The sequence below is a fragment of the Dendropsophus ebraccatus genome, chromosome 4 (assembly GCF_027789765.1).
Source record: "Dendropsophus ebraccatus isolate aDenEbr1 chromosome 4, aDenEbr1.pat, whole genome shotgun sequence".
Classification (NCBI taxonomy): domain Eukaryota; kingdom Metazoa; phylum Chordata; class Amphibia; order Anura; family Hylidae; genus Dendropsophus; species Dendropsophus ebraccatus.
The window spans coordinates 142518318-142545676 of NC_091457.1; the positions used below are offsets into that span (position 1 = coordinate 142518318).

A 27359-nucleotide genomic window follows, 5' to 3' on the forward strand; every position below is an offset into this window, starting at 1 on the left:
TTATTATAACAACAGATTTATTGCTTTATAATGTAAGAATAATACAGGATACGGGTGAGGATGATGGTGAACTCTGGAGATGTGCATCGTCCTATGTCCCCAGGGAGGAGGCTCTGCTACGGTGCACCAGCTTCACGGGGGACGGAGAAAAAAAATATACACTATACATCCAATGCCACAGTCCAAAACCACTCTCTCCACTGCATTGATCTTGCATTCTTGTGTTTGCAAAAGTCACTTTGCTTGCAGTCTATATACATGATGTCACCGATGATCACAAGTCCTATCTGGCTCACTGAGCAGTGACCAGAGCTGTGGGGTCGCCATGTTCCATGTTCCAGAGTCGATAGAATTCAGTGAAATCCACATACGGTTCTACCCGGCCGTCCTCATCGGGCTGAAGAGAGGGTGATGGGCGAGTGCGGAAGAGGCCACCATCTGAGCTGGAGCTGCTGCTCTGGGTGTGAGTGTTGGTGGATTGGAGGGTTGCACTAGGTGACTGCCTGCATAAAACAGGAAAAAGGGAAGAGAAAGGTGACATTACTGATGTGCTATGTGGCTGAGGCTAAACCTTAACACAAAGACACAGAGAAAGAACACATTTCAAGGGATTATCCAGGTGTGTTTTTTTTTTTAAGCTCAGTTCCATTGAAGCAAATAGAGCTGAATTGTAACACTACACACAACCTGAAGACACGGGTGGTGCTGTTTTTGCAAGAAGGAAGGCTTGATTTTTCTAATTCTGTATGACCCCATTAACTTGTTTGACTTAAAGGGGTTATCCAACAAGAAATCTTTTTCTTTCAAATTAACTGGTTTCAGAAAGTTATATAGATTTGTAATTTATTCTATTTAAAAATCTCAAGTCTTCCAGTACTTATCAGCTGCTGTATATCCTGCAGAAAATGTTTTCTTTTCAGTCTGACATAGTGCTCTTTGTTGACATCTCTGGCCGAGACAGGAAGTGTCCAGAACAGCAGCAAATCCCCCTAGAAAACCTCTCCTGCACTGGACAGTTTCTTTCTCGGCCAGAGATGTCAGCAGAGAGCACTGTGTCAGACTAAAAAGAAAACAACATTTCCTGTAGGACATACAGCAGCTGATAAGTAAGACATGAGATTTTGAAATAAAAGTAAATTACAAATCTATATAACTTTCTGAAACCAGTTGATTTGAATGAAAAAGATTTTCGCTGGAGTACCCCTTTAAGAAGATGCTATACAGTTTTGTTCAGTGACTTCAATGCTGATGTGAAATAATGTCAGAACTAAACTGACATTATTCATTACACTGTAAGAGACCAGACACAATAAACTTTCGAATTATTATATTTGAACACAGGTCATAAAATCTATGTAAAAGAAAGTATTGTGAGTGATAGTTACAGTGTTGGAGTTGTTCCGTCCAGCGTCGAACTGCTGTGAGTACCATTCACCATTGTTCCCTGTGATGGCATAACCAATGATAGTGTGACGCTGGTTTTACTGGTGTTTTGGGCACTGGAATATGGCACAGATACCGGGTATATGCGACCACCTAAAATGTACAACAAATAAATAAATCAACTGGAGAAATAGAGAATGGATTATTAAAATAATGTAAAAAAATAAATAAATGGTGACAGACCCTGGGTAGGGGTAAGAGTGGTCTGGTTGATCTCTTCTAGCGGGTAGCCCAGGTTACGCACGAGCAGGGTCATGTCCTCGTGTTTGGTACAGAACTTGGCGCGCTCTCTGCCACTGTCAAAGGTGTCACGATGAATCCGCTTGACCCTTTCCACCACGGCTTGAGCCACGTCATCCAGAGACACCTGCTTGGCAAATTCTGTGGCGATCATTGCTGCTATCTCCTTCAGATTGAATAGAGAAAATAACCATCATAAAGAGCCACTTATCATATAGGAATATATGGAGAAAGTAAAGCTATCCATGTCACCTGGTTTGCCTGTCCAGGTCCGTGCGCAGCATCCAGAGCTTTGTAGAGCCCTTCTGACATCAGCACCAGGAAGCCGGTGACGCCATCTAGCGGTTGGCAGCCGTGGATTTCTGGCTCTGCTGAGATTGGCTTTGATTTTGCCGCGCTGAGAACAAGAACACAACACACGGCTAAAGCAATGAAGTCAATGAAATGAACAGGACAATCTCGAGAGGTGGGACCCACATCTATTAGACGTCTATGGCATATTCCGTGGCTATGCAAAAAATACACTAAAAGGGAAAACCCCTTTAAGTAATTTAGAAATCACATAAAACTGCAACTTGTTAATTCTGATGTGTGAGGGTCACAGGATGTCATGACTTTCTCCTGGTACACCGACTTAAAATTTCCTGGAAACGCCAACATTCTCATCCTAGAAGCCTGTGTTGCTATGTTGTTACCATATGGGTATTTGCACACTAAGGGTGGGTTCACACTACGGAACCCGAGAATGTCCTGTTCACGGCAGAGCGCCTTTCCGCCTGTGTCATAGACACCATTCTATGGTGACATGTCAATTCTTTTGGCGGATAGCGGAATCAGGCTGCCCATAGAATTTTGTCTATGGAGCCAGCGGAAAGGCGCGCAGCCGTGAACAAGTACGAGCTACTTAATCCGTCGGAAATTCTCCGCTCGGGTTCCGTAGGGACCCACCCTGAGGAATTCTCGTGGATAACTTGCTGCCGATTCCGCTGCTTGTCCCTGCACTCACGTTTCACTCTCCGACTGGCCCATAGACTCCATTCTATGCCCAGGCAGATTCACTGTCCGCCCAAAGAATTGACATGTCAATTCTTTGGGTGGACAGCGGAATCTGCCTGGGCATAGAATGGAGTCCACAGCAAGTTATCCGCGAGAAGTCCTTAGTGTGCACATACCATAACTCTTACTAACTTCTTCATTGCCTGCTGATAAAGTAAGATCTATAGGGAAGTGCCTGAAGATCCCATAAACTTGCATGGCAAGTTCATTGCAAGTCTATGGGACACCTGGCAATTTGGTATTCCAGTGGACTACAGAATTTGGTCTTGTATCCTGCCCAAAAAAAAAAAATAAATTAGGAGGTTTCTCTTTAAAGAAACCTTACTGTTCTTGTAGTACAGTCCATGAAACAACACGGTGCAGTGCCTCTCACCTCAGCAGCTCCATGTCATTGTAGTTATACTTGACTTTGTAATCCCCAATCCTGCGGGTGCTTGTCTGACCTCCAATAACTCCTGCTTGTTTTATCTTGGCCGTATCCAATCCTAAAAAGACAAATGAACTTGAAACTTTCCCCAAAACAATCCATTTTTATTTCATATATACTGGACCCATCCAATCTGCTAAACTGTGTGCTGAAGTTGTTAACATGCAGACATACTGTGATCTGTGATGGAAACTGGTGGTAAATATCAATTTAAAGGGGTACTGACAGTTATCCCCGCTTGCTCTGCTATCCTGGGCTGCTCCTGCAGCACTAGTGACACACACACAACCTCCCCAAGTGTCATGTCTATTTTAGTACTAATATACATTAGAATAGACATAAGAGGAGGACTGGTATTGCCAGCACTGCTGATATCTAACAGCACTGGGAATAGGGCTTGAGCAGCCCTGCAGTTACCAACACAGCCATTGGTGGTAGCAGAGGGGCCATGTCGTCCCTTCCTATCCAGCTGCGTGTTTGCACACCTAACAGACCCCGGTCATGCTGATGGAGGATCACAGACTCCAGAAGGAGGACTTTGGATGAAATCTATTAAGTAAACTACGTCTACTGTGTTTGCATTGACTGTCAAGAAACCAGCTAATAGAGAGTGTTTCCCTTGTGAAGTGTGGTGCTTTGTATATATGCCCCTTCCTATCACCATTTTTAAGAATGAAAATATATATAATTTACATTTAAAAAATAAAAATAAATTATATAACGAAGTTATAAAACTTTATTTAAAAAAAAAAAGGTTAGTAATTTTTATTCACCAGAATACCACTGTAAAGCACAATACAGACATGTACTAATAGTTAAAAGGGTATTTGCATCTACATCTACAGGATATACTATAAACATCTGATCTATGCCGATCCCACTTCTCATGAATTAGGGGTCCCCCACATCCAGTTGAGGAACAAATAGGGTAAGCTGTATATATGTGCAGCTCCCAGTGGCCAGGAGGTTGGAGGACCTCCTCTTTGTTGCTTAGTTTGAAGGCGATCATTGACAGGCATTATGAGGCTGACTGACTAGGCCTCTTTGTCTCATTGTTTGGTCACTGTTGACCATGAACTCGGAGGGGGCTGCATCATGTTTTATGGCGTTATGGGTCTGTTGCTAAGCAAATGTGTTTCTGAAATACACCTGGTCAGTAGGCGAGCCAAAGTGTCTTAATAGCGTTATACACTCAGACAACAAGAGAGCCGAACCCAGGCCATACCAAGTGTCTGACTATTGTGTTGAATAACTAACCGCACTGTAATTTATACAAGCACTCAATAAATACAGCTTAGTACTTGAAAGTGTTGATCCAGAATAAGTAAAATCCTCATATGCCTGGATCAGTGACCCTTCTCCAGAATCAGGTGACTATAATATGTAACGTTATTACACTCCAGAAATGTTCCCAGGTCCCATGTAAACTCTTAGGCCTCATTCACACGTCTGTAATGCAGCCTGTAGTATGAATGTGCATCCGTATTTGTACACCATGCATGGACCGCTACAAAGATGGTGATTCACGCTGTAATTGTAGGTCCGTACTAGAACCTGCCCGTACAGACGTGGGAATGGGGCCATTGAAATGTATGAATTCGTAGTGCAGTTCACAATTGCAAGCCACATTACGGACGTGTGAATGAGGCCTTAGTGAGGTCATCATGACCATTTCCTTCCTCTTCTCCATAGTCCCGCTGCATTACTCTTTTGAAGCAATTTTTGAAACCTCATCCGACATCTGAAGTTACTGATCGCACCAGGTCTTACTGCTGCGGCACATCTCTACAGCAAATACGACTTGTATGCTTCATAGACTGTAATGGCGGGTGCAAGTCAAATTTGACTGACAGCCAAGGAGAGATGTGCGGCAGCAGTAATCCCCAGTGCGATCAGTAACTTTTGACATGTCTGATGGCCTGCTAAAAGTTACTACAAATGACAGTAAGGCTTTAAAGTAAAGAATTGTTTCCTGTGCTGATGCAGAAACCTTCTTCTTCTTCTAGATGTAAAGGATGTTCCCTCCCTTGTTGTACATTCTTCTTTCTAGTACTGCTTAGGGTACTAACAGAGACCTCTCCAATACTGCCTCCTGTGGTAGCCCCTAATACTACTCTCTGGGGTACCTATCCCCCATAATAGTGCTCCGTGTAGAACCCTTACAATACTGCCCATGTGGTGCCCCAGAACTAACAGTGACTCTTGCTATACTGCCCCCTCTGGTACCCCCTCTAATAATGCCCCCTAAAGAACCCTTCTGATACTGTCCCCCAGTATGTACCATTAATAACCACTCTCTGTTCCCTACCACTGGGCCAGCAAATTACCGTAAATCTGCAATGTGTTAATTCAGACTATTCGGTGTGGGTCAATCTTTATAGGAGTCCAAGATAAACTGGAGTTGTAACACCATCTGGATCCAGTCCTGTGAAGCTCACAATATCACTAAATAAGTATGAAACTGGTGTCCAAAAACACCAGGGAAAGAAGCAGGAAATGATGGTATCCAAAACGCAGAAAACGTGATGCGCTATTCATTCCTCTGATTAACAAACAAAGCTATTGCGGCATATACAGGGTGTCAGCGCCTTATTCTGGGCTGTTTTCTCTCTGTAGGGTCAGCACCCTTGGAGGGTATTCACATCACACGTTCTGTGACTCTGTGGCTCTGGTCCAGAAAGGGCAAACTAGATAGACCCGATGGTCTTTTTCTGCCGACAATCTTCTATGTTTCTATGTTTCCATGCATGGAAGTTGTGCTACAGACTGGAATCACGGCAATCCCGCCATCATGTATCATTATAATGCCAGGAGCTCCAAAACCATTTAAAAAGGGGTTGTTCATAAAATTTCCTTTCTATTAACTGGTGCCAGAAGTTTGTAATTTACTTCGATTTAAAAATCTAACGTCTTCCAGTACTTATCAGCTGCTGTATGTCCTGCAGGAAGTGGTGTATTCTTTCCAGTCTTACAGTTTTCTCTGCTGCCACCTCTGTTTATGTCATGAACTGTCAAGAACCGTAGCAAATAACCATAAAAAACCTCTCCTGCTCTCCAAACTGGAAAGAGTACACCACTTACTGCAGGACATACAGCAACTGATGAGTATTGGAGGAGAGGAGATTTTTTTTTTAGAAGTAAATTACAAATCTTTGGCACTTTCTGGCACTAGTTGATTTGAAAGAAATTTTTTCTTGCTGAACTACCCCTTTAAATCTTTGCGCTACTAGACCAATACAGCCGCACAGCTGTGTCAGTACAGTAGCGTAAAGATTTAAACAGTTTTGGAGCTCGCAGCATCATCATGAATGATAATTTTGGGAGCTCAAAACTCTCATCCGTAATTACGGACTGTGCAGAGAACATAGGAATGGTCCTTAATTCTAGATATTTTCCAATGAACATGTGTTAATTGTGAATATTTGCCAATTTTGCACCCATTAGGTTTTATATGTATATGTGAGTGTGTGTGTGTGTGTATATGTGTATATATATATATATGAACATGATATAAAAAGACATCCCCCAGCTTTGGTCATAACCAAATAATCTCATTTTCTGGAGGTGATCAGACATGAGAACACACGCTTATTTTACTTGGCTTTATGTAGACTTTTAAAATAGCTGCGGTGGATCTGAAAATAACGGAGAGACGAGGAGGAAGAGAAGGAAGAACATGTTCCATCAGGATTACAGCCTCACCACATGGGTCCTGACTGCAGCTGCCTTTTCATTCTGACCACACACATATTTATATCCAGGGCCTCCTATAGCGTATACATTCCCACAATGCTCAGGGAATTCAATAACAAAAATGGAAGCTTTGTCTAATCTGCTGCCCCTTCCAAAAGGAAACACTACCAAAATGTGTCAACTTTTTACAAAAAATCAAAATCTGCATTTTACTTCTGGTGGCTGGAGAAGATGGATGCAGCCCTAGAGCTGCATTCATCTTCTCCAGCCCCCAGAAGTCAAAAGTTGAGAGTTCAGGGTTTCGTGAACCACCCACACATACTATAATTTCACTTATCAAGTATCTGCTTTTCTTGAACACATCTCATCCACATGTCATGGAAACTCCTATCATTTACAAAAAAAAAATCTGTCTTTAGTAACAGCATTAGAAAGACTGATTACGGGTAGTAGGTGTGGGGCATACCATGTGTTCTATGCTGGAGAGGGGGAGAGAGAAAGCATGGGCGGTGTACAGTAGCTACATGCTTTGAGGCTCCAGAGAATCTGCACCATACATGCTAAATCAAGAGTTCTCATCTCAGTGGCAGCGAACTGTAACCCTTTAATGTTTGTTGCTGCGTATTAGTTTCTTGCTGCTCACAGCAACTTGCAAAGTCAGTGCATCAATAACTACTTCTCTATGGTATGAGTACTGTATAAATCATCCCCTAGCAGCACAGTTCAGCTTTAGGTACTTTCATTTCTTTCTGCTCACAGTATCTTGCAAGGCCAGTGCCTCAGTATCCCCTTCTCTCCTCACATGCCATCTATAGTAGTGTACTGTATAAATCATACAATGGCATAGTGCAGGCCTGTTCCGTGCACTTCCTCCATCATTACGCCATGGCATAGGATTTTTTTCCCCCACACTTATAATAACCTACCAAGCTGGGACAATCGGAATATCTCATCTTCATTTTCTGTTGTGTGATCAGCATTAAGCTGTGTGACCTGCAGCCCGTCCACTGTGGATTTACATAGCAGAGCTCTGTTGGTACCTGCAAGACATAAAGATGCATTTTATCATTATTATAACCATTATTATTTACTGTATAAAACAACAACATCAGAGAAGCTTGCCATGAAACTTTGAACAAAATGTACAAAATCACAAGATCATCTAAATATTAGAACTAAAACATTAAAGTTGCAGATGGTAATAAACTGGGCACTCACAGAACTGGCAGCATTTTATTATTTAGTACTTAAATCTGGACCACTAATGATTTTTTCCTTTTTTTGGAGGGGGGGGGGAGGGGGCTTTGATTCAGTTTATTGCGTCAAAGCCAAAAGCAGATTGATAACATAAAGAAAGGAATTGCACTTCTCTTACTTATACTACTGCTGGAGCCGGTGCTTACACTACTGCTGGAGCCGGTGCTTACACTACTGCTGGAGCCGGTGCTTACACTACTGCTGGAGCCGTTGCTTACACTACTGCTGGAGCCGGTGCTTACACTACTGCTGGAGCCGGTGCTTACACTACTGCTGGAGCCGGTGCTTACACTACTGCTGGAGCCGGTGCTTACACTACTGCTGGAGCGGGTGCTTACACTACTGCTGGAGCGGGTGCTTACACTACTGCTGGAGCGGGTACATACACTACTGCTGGAGCGGGTGCTTACACTTCTGCTGGAGCGGGTGCTTACACTACTGCTGGAGCGGGTGCTTACACTACTGCTGGAGCGGGTACATACACTACTGCTGGAGCCGGTGCTTACACTACTGCTGGAGCGGGTGCTTATACTACTGCTGGAGCGGGTGCTTACACTACACTGCTGTAGACGGTACTTACACTACTGCTGGAGACACTACTTACACTACTGCTAGAGCCAGTACTTGCACTACTGCTAGAGCCAGTACTTGCACTACTGCTAGAGCCAGTACTTGCACTACTGCTAGAGCCAGTACTTGCACTACTGCTAGAGCCAGTACTTGCACTACTGCTAGAGCCAGTACTTGCACTACTGCTAGAGCCAGTACTTGCACTACTGCTAGAGCCAGTACTTGCACTACTGCTAGAGCCAGTACTTGCACTACTGCTAGAGCCAGTACTTGCACTACTGCTAGAGCCAGTACTTGCACTACTGCTAGAGCCAGTACTTGCACTACTGCTAGAGCCAGTACTTGCACTACTGCTAGAGCCAGTACTTGCACTACTGCTAGAGCCAGTACTTGCACTACTGCTAGAGCCAGTACTTGCACTACTGCTAGAGCCAGTACTTGCACTACTGCTAGAGCCAGTACTTGCACTACTGCTAGAGCCAGTACTTGCACTACTGCTAGAGCCAGTACTTGCACTACTGCTAGAGCCAGTACTTGCACTACTGCTAGAGCCAGTACTTGCACTACTGCTAGAGCCAGTACTTGCACTACTGCTAGAGCCAGTACTTGCACTACTGCTAGAGCCAGTACTTGCACTACTGCTAGAGCCAGTACTTGCACTACTGCTAGAGCCAGTACTTGCACTACTGCTAGAGCCAGTACTTGCACTACTGCTAGAGCCAGTACTTGCACTACTGCTAGAGCCAGTACTTGCACTACTGCTAGAGCCAGTACTTGCACTACTGCTAGAGCCAGTACTTGCACTACTGCTAGAGCCAGTACTTGCACTACTGCTAGAGCCAGTACTTGCACTACTGCTAGAGCCAGTACTTGCACTACTGCTAGAGCCAGTACTTGCACTACTGCTAGAGCCAGTACTTGCACTACTGCTAGAGCCAGTACTTGCACTACTGCTAGAGCCAGTACTTGCACTACTGCTAGAGCCAGTACTTGCACTACTGCTAGAGCCAGTACTTGCACTACTGCTAGAGCCAGTACTTGCACTACTGCTAGAGCCAGTACTTGCACTACTGCTAGAGCCAGTACTTGCACTACTGCTAGAGCCAGTACTTGCACTACTGCTAGAGCCAGTACTTGCACTACTGCTAGAGCCAGTACTTACACTACTGCTAGAGCCAGTACTTACACTACTGCTAGAGCCAGTACTTACACTACTGCTAGAGCCAGTACTTACACTACTGCTAGAGCCAGTACTTACACTACTGCTAGAGCCAGTACTTACACTACTGCTAGAGCCAGTACTTACACTACTGCTAGAGCCAGTACTTACACTACTGCTAGAGCCAGTACTTACACTACTGCTAGAGCCAGTACTTACACTACTGCTAGAGCCAGTACTTACACTACTGCTAGAGCCAGTACTTACACTACTGCTAGAGCCAGTACTTACACTACTGCTAGAGCCAGTACTTACACTACTGCTAGAGCCAGTACTTACACTACTGCTAGTGCCAGTACTTACACTACTGCTGGAGGTTTTGGCTCCAAAAGTTGCCTTACAGCTCATGGATTAGTACAATCCCTAGCATATATGTATACAGGTTGTGTACTCATTTAGGGCCCTATTACACTGAGCGATAACCGTCCTGATTCGGACGTTTACTGTTCTGTGTAACAGAGACAGCTGTGTCCAACTGACCTCTCCCCGCTTCCGGTCTACTCTCCTGTGCTCTGCAGCTTCCCGGTCCCGACGGCTGCAGTATCTGATTGGCAAGTCAGCTGACAGGCCGCACAGGCGCTGCTGCTGCCGGGTCCGTCAGGCTGCAGAGCACAGGAGACAAGACCAGGAGAGGTAAGGTGTCAGCTGTTTGGGCAAGGGCTGCATGGACATCGCTAACAATGTACATGCTGCCCAATTATCGGGCCGTCTAATAAGTCTGGTAAACGAGCACCGATCTAGTAGATCGGCATTCGTTTACTAAAATGATCAGGCCGTGGTCGTAGCCGTAGAACCCTTAGTCTCCCATTAGAATAGAATGGCATGTCGCGGCAGGCACCACACTGTATTCAGCTGTTTCTGCATCTTCCATAAAGAATGTCACATGGGAATACCCCTTTAATAATATCCTGTTCCAAACCCGATGTACTCTGCAAAGAATTGTTCAATACTGTTTAAGTACAAAAAATAACAACATATCAGGAAGAACAGAAAAGTCCTCTTCTGAAATAGAAGCCGATCACGGAAGAATGGGTTATACTAGGAACACTCCTTTATTTGTAGGTTAGACGCTTAAGACGGCTTTATTATTGCCTATGGCACTTTATACAGAAACAAGATACTGCAGAATGCTGGGAATGTGGGATATGATATTATAGCATTTCTTGCTTGCAATTTTTTTTTTTTTGCTTTTGAGTTTGTTGAAAAAGTAATTTATGGTCCAAATAGTTGTGATGGTTCAAGTATAAAGCATGTGACATTTAGTGGGTTTGGCAGTGGTGGAGATCTGGGGACTGTGCAGGTAACTTATCCTGTTTCTAAAAGCAGCCCTGATACTTAAAGCACTCCGCTAATATTTTTTTTTTTAATTCATTATGAATCTAGGCACCCAATATATAAAATTTAACTACTCTTACCTTATTTAGTTGTTCCTTTATAGCAAATTATTCCTGGAATTCTTTCCTTCAGTTAGGTCATATGTCATATGTCATTACATATGTCTCTGTGCTCTCAGTGTGGGGTCACCATCTCAGCTACTAGAAACTCCTGTATGATGAAACTGCAAGGACTGTTTTACACAAATTTTCTACGTGGGGGTGGGGTATGAGGGGACTTGGGGGTCAGATGCTCCTATCACAGACACTCTTATCATCTGATTGTTTCGTTTTATCTTGCCTAAAAATTGCCAATCGTCGGCCACACATCTTCTTGTGCGTAGATGATCTACGAGATCACAAAATATCAGAAGAAAACAGATTGAGGGCACTCACCACTTATTCCGTAGACTTTCTTTATTCCATTTGTGGTATACAAAAAAGGATATAGCAGGTAAAATTCATGTCGGGCGCGGACGCCAAACACTCGTCAGTGATTGCACTCATCCGATGAAGCGTGCATGCGCGTGATATGGCTGTGACTGCAGGTCCACGTCCGATATGAATTTTACCTGCTATATCCTTTTTTGTACACCACAAATGGAATAAAGAAAGTGCACAGAAGAAGTGGTGAGTTCCCTCAATCTGTTTTCTTCTGATATTTCGTGTATATGTACTACTAAGTAGGCTTACACGAGGAGCACCTCCACAAATAGCACACATTTTTATCACCCCGTCCTGGATCCAAACAATCAGTTGGTCAGCGTGGTAGTGCCGGTGAACTTTTTCTACATATAACGTACATGATCTACGAGATCGATGCTTGTTTTTGCAGAGTGTGTTGGGCTAACTAACAGAGCCCTGAGATCATTTGGGCCAATGTATATAGTCGTAACTCCTACGACGAGCCACACAGCATGGGGCCACTGGTTGAGTAACACTGGCCTATGGGACTTCTGGTTTGGAAGTCCCAAGGACAGTGGATGGAGTGGTGGCTGAGCATACACTGTTACTCCACTTGCCCTCTTTTTCCATGGTCATGGGCTTCCAGTGGTCAGACCTCCAGCAATCAGTTAGTTAGGATAGGGAATAACCCCTTTAAATTCAACCAGATGGTTTCACATAGTATACCTAATCACAGTGCAAGGTAGGAGTTAAAAACACCTTCACAGGCATACCTTTATATATTTCAACATATTGTGACCGAGCAAACCGAATTTTTCATATATACAAATAAGAAGCAAGTGTGATCACAGCAAGCAGCCAGAATTTCCATCCCCTATAGCAGATAGCACAGAGGTCGCCGTTGAAATGCAGGAAGAACTATAGGGGATGGAAATATCAGGTACTGGGGCGACTGGCTCTTGCTGCTCATTTGCCTATATGAAAATGACTCACAAGCAGATGCTTGCACATTTAACCCCTATCTGGTGATAAGTCGTACTATGCGAAACCATTTAAGGACACGGCCACTTCTGATCTTCAGACCGACGCAGAACGTCTGCATTTAAAATGTCATTTGAAATGTTATTAATCCTCGGATCTATGGGCTCACATTGCCAGTGGAAAATTCTAAACAAACCATCAAAAAAATACTGCCCGAAGAAGAATCAGAACACAAAGCCCAGTGCCTCAGACATCTAAAAATGTTCCTGAAATTACAAATATTAAAACTTGGGCCCACTTGTTCAGAAACAGAGCCACTCTTGACCATGGTCTGGTACTGTAGCCCAAGGGAATCTATCAGATGCAATTCACATTCAAAACAGCTGACACTGTTAGGAAAATGAGACACATGGGACCTTTCATATATTCCAGAATACAGAAAAATGTATTGTCCAGTAAAGGGTCAGAGAGCCGTTCCCAAACTCCTGATCTTCTAAAGACTAACACCTCCTAAGACAGTGCTGGAGAACACCAGACTGAAGAGACTAGCACTATGGTGGGGCATGACTTACAGTATACTACTATAGATGGCGTGTGTGTGAGTATGGGTTGTTGATGCATCGGGTTTGCATGGTGGTATATTAGACGAGAAACAAACAGTTTATTAGACGATGGTATATTAGACGAGAAACAAACAAACAGTCGAATGGCAACAATGATGGTCACAAGCTGAAGAGATGGGAAGAGGCGATTACATTCAGGAGGCAGCACAGTGTACATAGCACAGCACAGTGTACATAGCACAAGGGTTTACACAGCTGCCCAGAAATGTATAGGTGGTCATGGCCTTGATTTTCCTTTCAGGAATAGCGTGGAGCCTCTAGAGAAGACTGCCAGGCTGAAAATACATGTACTCAGTCCAGGCTTTCTTCACTGGCTAACACTAAGCCCTGTCCACACGTCCCATGGTCTGTCTTGGTTTCCCTGCTGCTAGAAATGGAATTCTCCTAAGAAAAGGCAGTGGGCAGCATGGCAAGACACTAGGAGCCATTTTTGGTTGATGAAGTGATTTACAAATATGTTAGAGATCATAGAAGAAACCACATGGGGGGAAGCTATTTGGAGCATAAGTGACCCATGAAACAAGAGAGATGAACACCTCTGTCTGTTCAACGTGAAGACGCAAGAAACCAGCTGGCTATCTGTTGGGGACAGATGAGGATCAGACATGTTGAAACTCTACTGCTCAATCCTGGCAGCACCTTACTACCTCCTAAATTTTAATCAAGCTAAGCATTCATATGTATAAGGGGGGCAGATAGCTGTCAGCTGTAATAGCAATTGGCTGACAGCTTTCTTACAAGTATGGCCAGCATAATTCTCTTTATACAGTGGTAGGCAGAAAAACAAAAGCATCAAAAGAACCCCCCCCTCGGGCCCTGCCAATAATTCAGTGACACCTATTAAGTAAGGTCTTACTCTATATAATTACTATAATAACCCTGGCATCCCTTGTCTCTGTAGAATCCAAGAGTGCTCACATAGGGGCTCCTTTGTGTTTTAATAGTCGTTTAATTTTAAGCACATAAAATCCCTATTGTTATAAAGCAAATAAAATCTCTATTGTTATAAAGCAAATATTGCAAATAAGATGTGTCACTCTCCTGGTCACACAAATAAAGCAAGAACAACACACCACAATCCCTGCGCTTACACACTAAAGTACACAGGTGTTTGGCGGTCAGGGAACTGCTAATGTTTGGGAACATATTTGCTTCCTTATAGCATCCTTTTGTGAACGAGCTTTTCCTTCAACATTAACCCGTTAAGGACCAATTCTGTTTTACTGTTAAAGGGGTATTCCCATTTCAGCTAATATAGTTATACTTGTAGGACTCATCAACTCAAATAATTTTTGCAAATACATTCACTTAGCAACCTTGTCTCCTTCTCCTGATATTCTGCTCTTTCCCTCAACCTGTTGACGGCTTTATGTCTAGGTTATCGACCACCACTCTGTTCTAAAAGCAGTGATCTGGATGGTATATATATATATCTGTAGTATATACAGTAATGTTCAGAAGTTTACAAACCCCGGCAGAATTTCTGCTTTCTTGCCTTTTTTTTTTCAGAGAATATTAATGACAAGCCAAAAAAAAAGAATTTTTTTTTGTTATCATTCATATTCTCTTCCTTGGATATCAGAACAAAGTGAAGGTTCTGGAGTGGCCATCTTAGTCTCCTGACCTCAATATCATTGAGCCACTCTGGGGAGATCTCAAGCACGCAGTTCATGCAAGACAGCCCGGGAATTTACATGAACTGGAGGCTTTTTGCCAAGAAGAAAATAAAGAGCCTCATCCACAACTACCGCAAAAGATTTCAAGCTGTCATTGATGTCAGAGGGGGCAATACACAGTAATAAGAACTGGAGTATGTAAACTTTTGATCCAGGTCATTTGGATGTTTTTGGTTGTCATTATGATTCAAAAAGAGAAAACACAGTAGTTTGACAATAAATGGCTTCACCCAACCACTAACCATGAGTGGGAAAAAAGTATTTGTGTTATCATTCATATTCTATGAAAAAAAGACAACAAAAATTCTGCTGGGGTATGTAAACTTCTGAGCACAACTGTGTGTATGTATATATCACAATATATATACACTATGAAGGAGATTTATCAAACACGGTGTAAAGTGAAACTGGCTCAGTTGCCCCTAGCAACCAATCAGATTTCACCTTTCATTTCCCAAAGAGTCTGTGAGAAATGAAAAGTGGAATCTGATTGGTTGCTAGGGGCAACTGAGCCAGTTTCACTTTACTCCGTGTTTGATAAATCCCCCCTATAGCTCAATACGTCTACATTATATCTGTATATACACCATCCAGACGACTGGTTTTGGAGCAGAGTGGTAGTTGGTAACCTACACAATGAGCTGTCAACAATGGGAGGGAAAGAGCCGCATATCAGGAAGAGGGGGCGAGTTTGCTAAAGGAATGTATTTGCTAAAATATTTAATATGACCAGTCCTACAAGTATAACTATATTAGCTAAGAAACGCTCAAAATAGCCTATTCATCAGATAAAAATACTTGCAAGTGCAAATACCGTTCAACTCTCACTCCAGGGCTATGAGGGTTGAACGGTATTTGCACTTGCAAGTAGATTTGATGCATAGATTATTTTGCAATACAAGAGAGAAAAGAGCGCTGCACCTCACACCTATGGCTGACACTAGTGCCTCTCGGCTGCATAAAAACATCAAAATTTTGTGTATGAATTGATCAAGCCACACTGCCCCATGTACCGTGTGCAGGTATCTGATACACATGGGTCCATACACTAAGTCCACACTGTGCCGGTCAGTGACCACCACCCCCGCAGGCGTGCACAGTCAGGGAAGGGAGGCCATGGAACGGCCCTGCGACCCCCATGCCACAGGACCAGACCCAAAAATGCCACGCCAGAACCCGGCCAGCACCACCGGCGGAGAAGGTCGCCCCCAAACAGCACGAGTCTGGATGAGGGTTTGGTCCTGTGACAGTGGGGTTGCAGGGCCACTCCATGGCCTCACTACCCAGCATGTGCGCGCCTTGCGGGGGAGGCAGTCGCTGACTGACACGGTACAGAGTTAGCGTAGGGACCCGTGTGAACCAGGATACCTGCACGTGGTACACGGGGCGTATTGGTTTGATCAAATTGTATACCAAATTCCGGGTGTTTGTTTTTAAAGTAGCTTAGTGGCTTTAGTGTCGGCCATAGGTGTGAAGTGCAGCTGCACTCTTCTCTCCATTTCATAGATTATTTTGCGTTCAGTTTTCTACTATATCTATATACTGCCCTTGATCTCCAAGTACTGAATTGGCACTTTGCACTTCATCTCAGTTTACAGCGTGTCTGGGTGCAGTATACTGTATTTGAGATCTAACTATTTTAATGTTTATTGAGTTACAAGTAGAATTTTGCATTATATGAGATATATATATATATATATATATACACACATAAACACATGTTTCTTGACCTGTATGTTCAGTACCATCAGGGCCAGTTCACACGGGGTAAAACTGGTGAAATCCTGCTGCGGAACTCTCCGCGCGGAATCCCGCCAGCCTCTGTGTCAATAAAGGCAGTCTATGGTAGGGCTTGCGCACCTCCTCTCTCCACTCCAAAATGACATGTCAATTCTCCACGTGGACAGAGGAGATGCGAGCGCTCCCATAGACTGCCTGTACTGACAAGGAGGCTGGCGGGATTGAATTCCGCCGGTTTTACTCCGTGTGAACTGGCTCTTATAGTCTATGACCCTCCATTAACAGCAGATTTCCATTGTATGTGACTGCCTAATTTTATTCCTTAGCTGCTGAGGGGTTAAAAATAATAAACAGAAAATAGAGATGCTGTATCTGGAAGAAAGTGTCCATGTCTTGGATAACCCATTTAAATATTTTTGTAAATACATTAATATGGCAAACTTTCTTTTTCTAAGAATTGATGGTCCATACTAGGTACAGGCCATTAACATTCAATTACTAAGGGGCTAAACACCCGGCCCTTCTGTTGATGAGTTAATTGAACAGGACGCTGCAGAGTATGAGCTCTGCGGACTCTCCACTTCCTACCAAGCAGTAACCGAGTACCTGGAGATGGGGTCGACTTCCTTTCCTGTAGATGACAACTGAAACATCTACATGAGCCTTTCCTATAACAGCTGCAACTGTATACTGCATCTAAGCAACATGTATAACCGTGCAATGCAGCAAAAGCATACAGGCGAATGCATCCTTACTATTACTATCAAGCCATACAGACAAAATGGGAAAGGAAAGGGAAGAGGAAGGGTACGGCAAAACAATAGCAATGTACCTTTTCTTCCCCTTTGGCTGATAATGTGTCATCAGGCGTTATCAGTACAGGAGTATATTATTTACCACAAATCCTGATATAACCTCAAAGGACGGATATTACTGCTGGGACGGTGCTATATGATGCTACACAGTCAGATCCCCTGCTGGAGAGGTAGATGCCCCCCCCACACACACACACAACAGTGTGCTCCAACCATAGGTGCCCCCACAACAGTGCGCTCCAACCACAGGTGCCCTCACAACAGTGTGCTCCAGCCATAGGTGCCCCCACACAACAGTGCGCTCCAACTATAGGTGCCCCCCACAACAGTGCGCTCCAACCACAGGTGCCCTCACAACAGTGTGCTCCAGCCATAGGTGCCCCCACACAACAGTGCGCTCCAACTATAGGTGCCCCCCACAACAGTGCGCTCCAACCACAGGTGCCCTCACAACAGTGTGCTCCAGCCATAGGTGCCCCCACACAACAGTGTGCTCCAACCACAGGTGCCCCCACAACAGTGCGCTCCAACCACAGGTGCCCTCACAACAGTGTGCTCCAGCCATAGGTGCCCCCACACAACAGTGTGCTCCAGCCATAGGTGCCCCCACACAACAGTGCGCTCCAACCACAGGTGCCCCTCACAATAATGTCCTCCAACTATAGGTGCCCCTCACAACAGTGTGCTCCAACCACAGGTGCCCTCACAACAGTGCGCTCCAACCACAGGTGCCCTCACAACAGTGTGCTCCAACCACAGGTGCCCTCACAACAGTGCGCTCCAACCACAGGTGCCCTCACAACAGTGTGCTCCAACCACAGGTGCCCCTCACAACAGTGTGCTCCAACCACAGGTGCCCCTCACAACAGTGTGCTCCAACCACAGGTGCCCCTCACAACAGTGCGCTCCAACCACAGGTGCCCCTCACAATAATGTCCTCCAACCATAGGGGCCCCTCACAACAGTGTCCTCCCACCATAAATGCCCCCCACAACAGTGTGCTCCAACCACAGGTGCCCCCACAACAGTGCGCTCCAACCATAGGTGCCCCACAACAGTGCGCTCCAACCATAGGTGCCCTCACAACAGTGTGCTCCAACCATAGGTGCCCCTCACAACAGTGTCCCCCAACCATAGGGGCCCCTCACAACAGTGTCCTCCCACCATAGGTGCCCCCCACAACAGTGTGCTCCAACTATAGGTGCCCCCCACAACAGTGTGCGCCAACCACAGGTGCCCCTCACAACAATGTCCCCCAACCATAGGTGCCCTCACAACAATGCGCTCCAACCACAGGTGCCCCTCAACAGTGCGCTCCAACCACAGGTGCCCCTCACAACAGTGCGCTCCAACCACAGGTGCCCCTCACAATAATGTCCTCCAACTATAGGTGCCCCACACAACAGTGTGCTCCAACTATAGGTGCCCCCCACAACAGTGTGCTCGAGCCACAGATGTAGCAATTTGGCTATAACAGCATGTTTCAGCATCAGCCACATAGGGCTTGTTCTGGTGATTGTATTCTGGGATGTGTCTCCCTTTCCATAGGCCCCTTACTATACTATACTATACTATACTATACTATACTATACTATACTATTACAGAGCAAACTGTAAATATTTCTTCTGCCATCGATTTGTCTATTATTTCCAGTAACAATCAGCACAAATGCAGCTCTGGGCTATAGCATAATGTACTCACAAGGTTATTCAACCTACCATACATTCTATGAACACAGAAAAATATACTAAATTAGGTGAACATAATCTATAATATATTACACAGGCGAATTACAATGTAAACATTCAGCTATGACATGCTTCACGCGCTGGGGGATAGATGTCACAGACAAAAACATATCATCCAGAGCACTGCTTCCCCCTACTGGTAAAAGTCAGGTATTACTATGAGACTGTGCTGATGTCACAGGGTTAGGTTCGGTCTGTGAAATGCAGCCAGCATACGGGCCAAGCATCACTGACCGAACACTGTCGTGTGTGTGTGGGCTTATACACAGCCTCTCCATATTACATTTATCCAGGCAATTTTTGGCAGGGGAAACACGTTCTGTACAGTCCCTGCTGTCCTCATATTGAGATAATAATAATCTCAGATAATGGTAATAATTCATTGGAACCCTATCCTTAGTCTAGACCAGGGATGGCAATCCTTCTGCACTCCAGCTGTTGCAAAACTACAATTTCTATCATATTTCAGCAGTCAAAACCACATCTTTGGTTGTCCAGGCATGATGAGAACTGTAGTTTTACAATAGCTGTAGTGCAGAAGGTTCGCCATGTCTGGTCTAAGCCACTAAACTGATGGGCGTCTGACTCCTGGCGCCCCCATCTGTCAGTTGATTGAAGTGGCCTGATGTCGGCTGCAGTGTCTTCATTGTCTATCAGACACAGCTCCTTTCTCTCTATAGCGTCTGTGCCTGGCACTACTGTTCTCTACAGCTCAGTCCTATTCAAGTGAATGGGACTGACCATTAGTACCAGCCACTGCCATGACACAAAGTACATAGCTGTGCCCGGTACACAACAGAGGCCACAGACCCTTCTGTCAGCTGAACTGATTTTCCTGGAACTTTTGTACTCATCCTCAGGCTAAGGATAACAACAAAAGTTCCAGAAAAGAAAACTTAAATTTACATTGAGTGCTTGACAAACATGTTACTGTGAATGTTAGAGGGAAGCGTGCCTTTCTTCCTCTTTAAGTAAAAAAACGCTTTGACAGTGGAGTTTCAGCATTACATACCAACATTGGCGACGTAAAGTTTGTTGTTCACAATTAACACCACAATAACCATGGCGCCCCCATAAATCTCCTTCTCTAGGGTGTTAAGCCGTTCTACAATCTTCTGGTACTGGCTTGGGAGCTGCTGGAGGACTGCGCCCTGCAATATATAAAAAAGAAAGATGAGTGGGAGAAAGACGAAACAGAAAAATAAAACTGTCCATATAGTATGTCCCTAATAACAAATACTATCAGAGGCGCTCTTTAGGGGTGTAAAGAAATTTCAAAGGACCCATGCATGACATGCATGCTCACTATTACCATTTAACACTATAAAGCAGGGATAGGGAACCTTGGCTCTCTAGATTTTGCAAAACTACAACTCCCATCATGCCTGGACAGCCAAAGCTTTAGCTTTGGCTGTCCAGGCATGATGGGAGTTGTAGTTTTGCGACAGCTGGAGAGCCAAGGTTCCCTACCCCCGCTATAGGGGATGCAGTATAGAGAGGACTGAAACAATGAGCAAGACAGAAACCAGAATCTCGGAAGAGGATCATGAAAAAAAACTAAAAGTCACATATGGAAGAGTTCTCGGGATGACACTAAGCTACAAACGCGGAAATATACTAATTTTAACATTCTGATATACTGGAATGGTGCTTATAAAATCAGAACTAGGTACCAAAATAATGCAATAAAACCCCCAAATCCAGCATGTTATATGTAACCAGAAAATGATAATTCTGGAATCAATGTCCAAAAAGTTAGCCAGCGAGACAGCTGTCCATAATAAAAACCACTTTTATTTATAATCGGGCAAAGATAAAATCCAAACAGATGGAAACATGCGACGCGTTTCGACGTATACACGTCTTAATCATTGCATGTGTTTGTCTTTATGTCTTCATGCAGTGATTAAGACGTGTGTACGTCAAAACGTGTCGCATGTTACTATCTGTTTGTATTTTATCTTTGTCCAATTACAAATAAAAGTGGTTTTTATTATGGACGGCTGTCTCACTGGCTAACTTTTTGGACATTGTGCAGATCAACCTGGTGAGTTCCTGGGCACTAGCGACGCCTCCTTAGACCACTCATACTACTAGGAGAAGGTTCACACTGATCCATTAGGCATGTATATGATTGCAGCGGTTTTTCTATTTTTTTGCATATAATTCTGGAACCTTGTAATTACTAAATCACATGCTGGCACGAAAAGTCAAAAAAGCAAAAGGGAAAGTGTTTACAGATATAACTGAGCTATGGGTGTCACAATGTGTCAAAAAAGATGTTGGAGAAGATTTAAACAGAGCATCAGGAATCATAATTATACATAAGGCTGTGAGTTCCAAAGTCCGGTCTGTAGCACATCGTCTGTATGTACGGATCATGCACAGAACATGAGAATGTAGCCTAACGTGATCCCAAACAAGAGGCCTGTCAATGGTGTCAATGGAAATGGTCCCTGACTAATCCCAAAAGTTGTCGTCTTATCGACTGCCGGGATGAGGAACCTTTGGCTCTCCAGCTGTTGCAAAACCACAACCCCTATCATGTCATGGGAACTGTAGTTTTGCAACAGCTGAAGGGCCAAAGGTTCCCCATGCCTGATCTACAGGATAGGGGATAACAAGCTGATCAGTGGTGATCCAATCACAAGGACCCAGACCAATCATGAAATGTACACTGTGTATTCCTTATGGGGCTCAGTGTTCGGCAAAGTTCAAAAGCCCCACAAAGAAAGAACAAGGCACTGGCTGGGCATGTGTGGTGTGCTCCGTTAAATCTGGGTGGCAGCTCACGTGCTTTCTTGTGATCAGTGGACCCAGCTAGTTATCCTCTACTCCATGGATATAATGTTTGGGAATGTGGGAGAACACCTTTAAACTTCTTCAAAACAGAAATATAAGAAGGAGTATGGGGAAAAGATGTTGGTTGTTCCCAGTCGGCTGTAAGTTTGGTGCCTAAAAGGACAATATAAGAGCGAAGGAAGGAGGATGTAAAAACACCAGGCCAGAAAACTCAAAGCCATATGGCTAGAAAACTGCATAGGCTCAAAATAAATTTTAAAAAGTCAGTGATAGAGAAGCCAAACAACAACCAGAAAAACTAAGCAGAAGGAATAGAGCGGGTTAAAGAGAAGAATCATGGAGTGTGTAGGATTGGAGGAAAGTGACCAGTGATCAATCACCAATCTGTATTAGTCTAGGTGAAGATGCCTAGAAATGATGAGAGGCTATGATGTGGATTTATATGACTGTTACTATATACACACAGTACCCTGTGCAGTGTGTGTGGTTGTAAATGTGCAGCCTGGGCACTGAAACAGATGAAAAGAAATGCTACTAGACAGACAGAATCCAACCAAAGCATAGCACATACTGTAGGCTGCTCAGAATAAGAGACTTACCTCCGGAAGCTGAGATAGGAGGCTCGCTTTTTCTGCTAAAGAATCATCTATCGACTCGAGGAAACTTCTTTCAACCACATCAAATGCCTAAATGACAAACAAGTCAGGAAGATGAAAGGTAACGTGGCACAGCAGCTGACTAACCATGATGGCAATGCTGTATGTAACTATTAAATAAAGGGGACATTCACATGAGCTTTATTGTTTAAAGATTTTACACCTTTTATACACCCTCTGGAATATTTGGGTGTACTGAGATGCCCTTGAAACAAACCAAGGCAGAGGGCAAGTCCGCCCCTGACTTCACGGTATCCATGGCTGCCATGACAGGTCTATTATAACAGCCTGCCGCAGAATAAAAATAACATGCCAGTTTTACTTCACAATGAAAGATGTAAAAACTAAACCTACAGCTCTGTGGCAGGAAAATGAAAGATATGGCTGCTGCATCTTTAAAGGGGTTCTCCAATTAAAACTACTTGTTCCCTATCCACAGGATAGGAAACAAGTAAGAGATCAAGGGGGGGGGGGTGATCTTTGCGCCCCCTGGGAGATCTCCAGATTGGACCCTGGCTCCTTTGTTGGCACATGATCAGCAGATCTATTCATTCTCTATGATGTAGCTGGAAAGAGCAAAGTGCTGTACTTGGCTCTCTCTGTCAGCTCCATAGAGAATGAACAGAGCTGTGGGTCATGTGCCAGCCCGTGGCTGTATTCAAAACAAAGTAGTCGGAGAGGGGGGACTACTCCAGATTGCCAGCGGGCACGGAGATGCCGGTGGCCTTCCGCCCCTTCCACCCCACAATCTCTTACTTGTCCCTATCCTGTGGGTAGAGGACAAGTAAGTTTTGATTAGGTCTTCAAAAACAGTGCCATACCTGCAGCAGGTTGTGTGTGGTATTGAGGATCAGTAACATTCACTTCAATGGCGCTAAGCTGCAATACTACACTACTACTAAACAGGTGTGGTGCTTTTTTTTTTTTTTTGGAGGAAAGCAGCCATGGTTTCCTAATTTAGAACAACCCCTTTAAACATTACTCCTGTGGGGATCGTTCATCGGCCAGAGCCCTCTGTTATGGCTACTAACCTGCAGCAGCACTCTCTGCACCTCTTCATCTGTGACGTCTGAATGTAACTGGCCCAAGAGGAGCTCGGCTGCCAACCTCTGGCCTACAAAATTAGTCGCTCTGGTGCCATTGTATCCATTAAATACTCCGTACAGATAAATATTATTCTCCCCTCTGTGGAATAAATAATAAATCATTAGAAGAAGCTGCAATAGGAATACGGACCAACGTCTGACAAACTACACTGCTAACATTACATAAAACCATCTAAAAACGAGAACTTACACATTATACACTATGGTATTAGCAAACACCTTCAAAAGAGCTACTAGAGACTATGGGTTATTAAAGGAGAAGTCAGGCGAAAATTTTTATTTAAGTTTTGTATTGCCCCCCAAAAGTTATACAAATCCCCAATATACACTTATTACGGGAAATGCTTGTAAAGTGCTTTTTTTCCCTGCACTTACTACTGCATCAAGGCTTCACTTCCTGGATAACATGGTGATGTCACTTCCTGGATAACATGGTGATGTCACTTCCTGGATAACATGTCACAACCCGACTCCCAGAGCTGTGCGGGCTGTGGCTGCTGGAGAGGATGATGGCAGGGGGATGCTCAGTGTCCCTCCAGTGCCCTGTGTCCCTCAGTGTCCCCCTGACATCATCCTCTCCAGCAGCCACAGCCTGCACAGCTCTGGTAGTCAGGCCGTGACATCACCATTTTATCCAGGAAGTGACATCACCATGTTATCCAGGAAGTGAAGCCTTGATGCAGTAGTAAGTGCAGAGAAAAAGCACTTTATAAGCATTTCCCGTAATAAGTGTATATTGGTGTTTTGTATAACATTTTCTATAACATTGTATAACAATACTTTAATAAAAATCTTCACCAGACTTCTCCTTTAACCAGTTCAAGACCAGACATACATTCCTTTAGTACATATATTTATATATATGTTTATGTTCGTTTTAGTACATGCAGTAATATTGTTTTCTCTCATAGTTCTATGGACAATGAATGGAGTATGTGAACTGCTGCTCCATTCCAACAAGATCCTCTGATATTTTGTTCTTGACCCCCAGCAATTGTACACATAAATAACATAAGTATACAGCTATCAAGAAGGCCTAGCAGAGGCATATGTTGACCAGCTGAATGTCTTAAAGGAGTTATACAGTGTTAGAAAGACGTGGCCACTTTCTTCCAGAGACAGCACCACTCTTGTCTCCAGTTTGGGTGCAGGTTTTGCAACTCAGTTCCATTGAAGTGAATGGAGCTTAATTGCAAACCACACCTGAATTGGAGACAAGAGTAGTGCTGTCTCTAGAAGAAAGTGGCCATGTTTTTCTAATGCTGGATACCTGTCATTAAAAAAAAGATAAAAAATCTGTCACAGGGACAAGTCCAAAGTTTTAATTGGCTGGGGTCTCACTGTTGAAACTTCCACCGATCAAGAACAGCACAGTGTGCTTCACTGCCCTGTGATGATCATGATGATTATACTTATAATGGAGCAGGTTAGGAGGGCGATTGCTGCGAGTTGGGGAATGAAATGTGCTACCATCGTCTTCTCCTGATCAGTGGAGGTCACAGCAGGGATAGCCCAACTGAGAAAAACTTTTGACATGTCCCTGTGACAAAAGCAGGGCTGTGGAGTCAGTAAGCCACAGCTCCGACTCCTGTATTTTATCAGGACCGACCCTGACTCCTGCTCCTTCATAAATGGCCGGTCATATACCAGGGGAGTTATTTATCACACTGGCTCAGCAGCTTCTCCCTAATGTCCTACATGATCCTGGGGCGACTTCTGAGGGAATAAAGGAATACTGTATATATAAAGCAGCTTCTCCTGTGTGTGCAGAGGATTCAGCCAGTCTCCAGCCTCCATGTCCTGAACTACTCACAACTAGACTAGATGGAGCAGGTGGTCTTTTCCTGCTGACAATCTTCTATGTTTCTAACTAAATATTCACCATACACACAGAAACACTGCTAACAATGCCAGATACCTGTAATATAGAGGTCAGCCATAGTGATATAGAGGGGATCACACATAGTGATAGAGAGGGGTCACGCCATAGCGGGCACGCGCACACACATATACACACACACACACAGCCTGCTGCAGCCATAGCATACATACACACACAGCTGCAGCCATAGAACACTGAAGAAAAACACCACACTGAGGACAGAGGTTACTGCTACACTTCTTGTGTCTTCTCCTACACTTCTTGTGTCTTGATATTACACTGCTGCTCATATACAGTCATCCAGCATCCAGGAAGAGAACAGCACAGATCTTCCCCCCCCCCCCCCCCCACACACACAATGGACTCTTCCAGCTCAGAAACAAACTGCCAAATAGTGACCAACAACTTCTCCCCAACCTCCCTCATATAATAGGGCCAGTGTCCTTTTAGAATGTTGCTCATAATATATATTGATGAGCAAAACTTATAAAATTCACATCAAAACTCAATTTTAAATTGTTCTAAGTTTTTTTTCTAAAGCTGGAGTCGGTACATTTTTTCCGACTCCACAGCCCTGTACAAAAGTTTATTTGACAGCACCCTCTAAAGGGAGTAGTGCAATACCCAACTTTCCCATGAATCTGAGCTGTTATTGCCCTCATAACCAACCTGAACTTGAGCCAGTTGTCTTCACAGGCATGTTCTTCCTTTGTGACTCCTTCTGGGTTATAGGTCCTGTTTGTAGCCGATCCTATACCGGATAAATGGCAGAGGGGAAGATCATCTGTCCAACTCAGCTGCTCCTGTAAAAAGCCACCATCTCATATAATCAGAAGGGAAAGCATGAAGCAGTATACAGAACACTGAAGATGTAATCTATATAAAAGACTGCAGGAAAGTACAATAACATGTAATAGAGTATAACATGATGATGCTGAAACGCCACAGCATTGAAACCTGTCGGGAGAATAAACCATCATGCCTGGGGGGGATGAGAATGTGACACTCCTTCTCTAGGACATGTCAAAAGTTTTTTTTTTTTTTTAAGTGACGGTGTTCATTTAAAGGAAGTGATTGCTGTAGTTTAGATATTTTCTTGGCTAAGATAGATGACTTCATCATTCACCGATCATGTGATCTGTGGTGATACCTCTGAGCAGTGATTGGCCACTCCGCTCACATGACGTCTCCACACACTGATGTAAACAGACGCAGCGGGCGACATATATGAAACGGTGAAGAATTGTAACAATAAGTTTATAGAAAAGTTTATTATTAGAATATTAGGATATTTTTACTATTATGCACAAGTTTTTATTTTTCAGTTTGACCACTACCCCCATATGAGGAGATTATTATCAGGACTGGAGGATGTGGTCATCATTTCCCCTCTAAATCCCAAACAAATAAACAAACAACAGAGACCTGCAGACAATATACAGTCCATAAACGTCACAGTGCAGGTTATGCAGGAGCCCAGTGTGCACACAGTCCTATGCGCCCCCCACCTGCCCATGCTCACACCCGCAGACCCCCTTACATTCTGCATCAGGTTCCTTCTCAGCGCGGCCATCTTGGACCAGAAGTGACGAGCCAGCTGACAGGGATCACGTGACCGAGGTCTCCGCGCACGGTGTGAGGGCGAC

At 44.1% G+C, this 27359-nt stretch overlaps 1 protein-coding gene across 1 annotated transcript; it reads right to left on the bottom strand.

The window, feature by feature from the left end:
* On the bottom strand, positions 1 to 27359 carry TAB1 (TGF-beta activated kinase 1 (MAP3K7) binding protein 1). The gene is made up of 11 exons (XM_069968906.1): positions 27254 to 27359; positions 26383 to 26516; positions 23757 to 23910; positions 22669 to 22755; positions 20280 to 20418; positions 7786 to 7899; positions 3113 to 3224; positions 1936 to 2080; positions 1627 to 1849; positions 1386 to 1536; positions 1 to 503 (listed from the first exon to the last, which is right to left on the bottom strand). Exons 1-11 carry the CDS (start codon positions 27284 to 27286, stop codon positions 293 to 295), a joined length of 1503 nt encoding a protein of 500 aa, XP_069825007.1. The 5' UTR covers positions 27287 to 27359; the 3' UTR covers positions 1 to 292.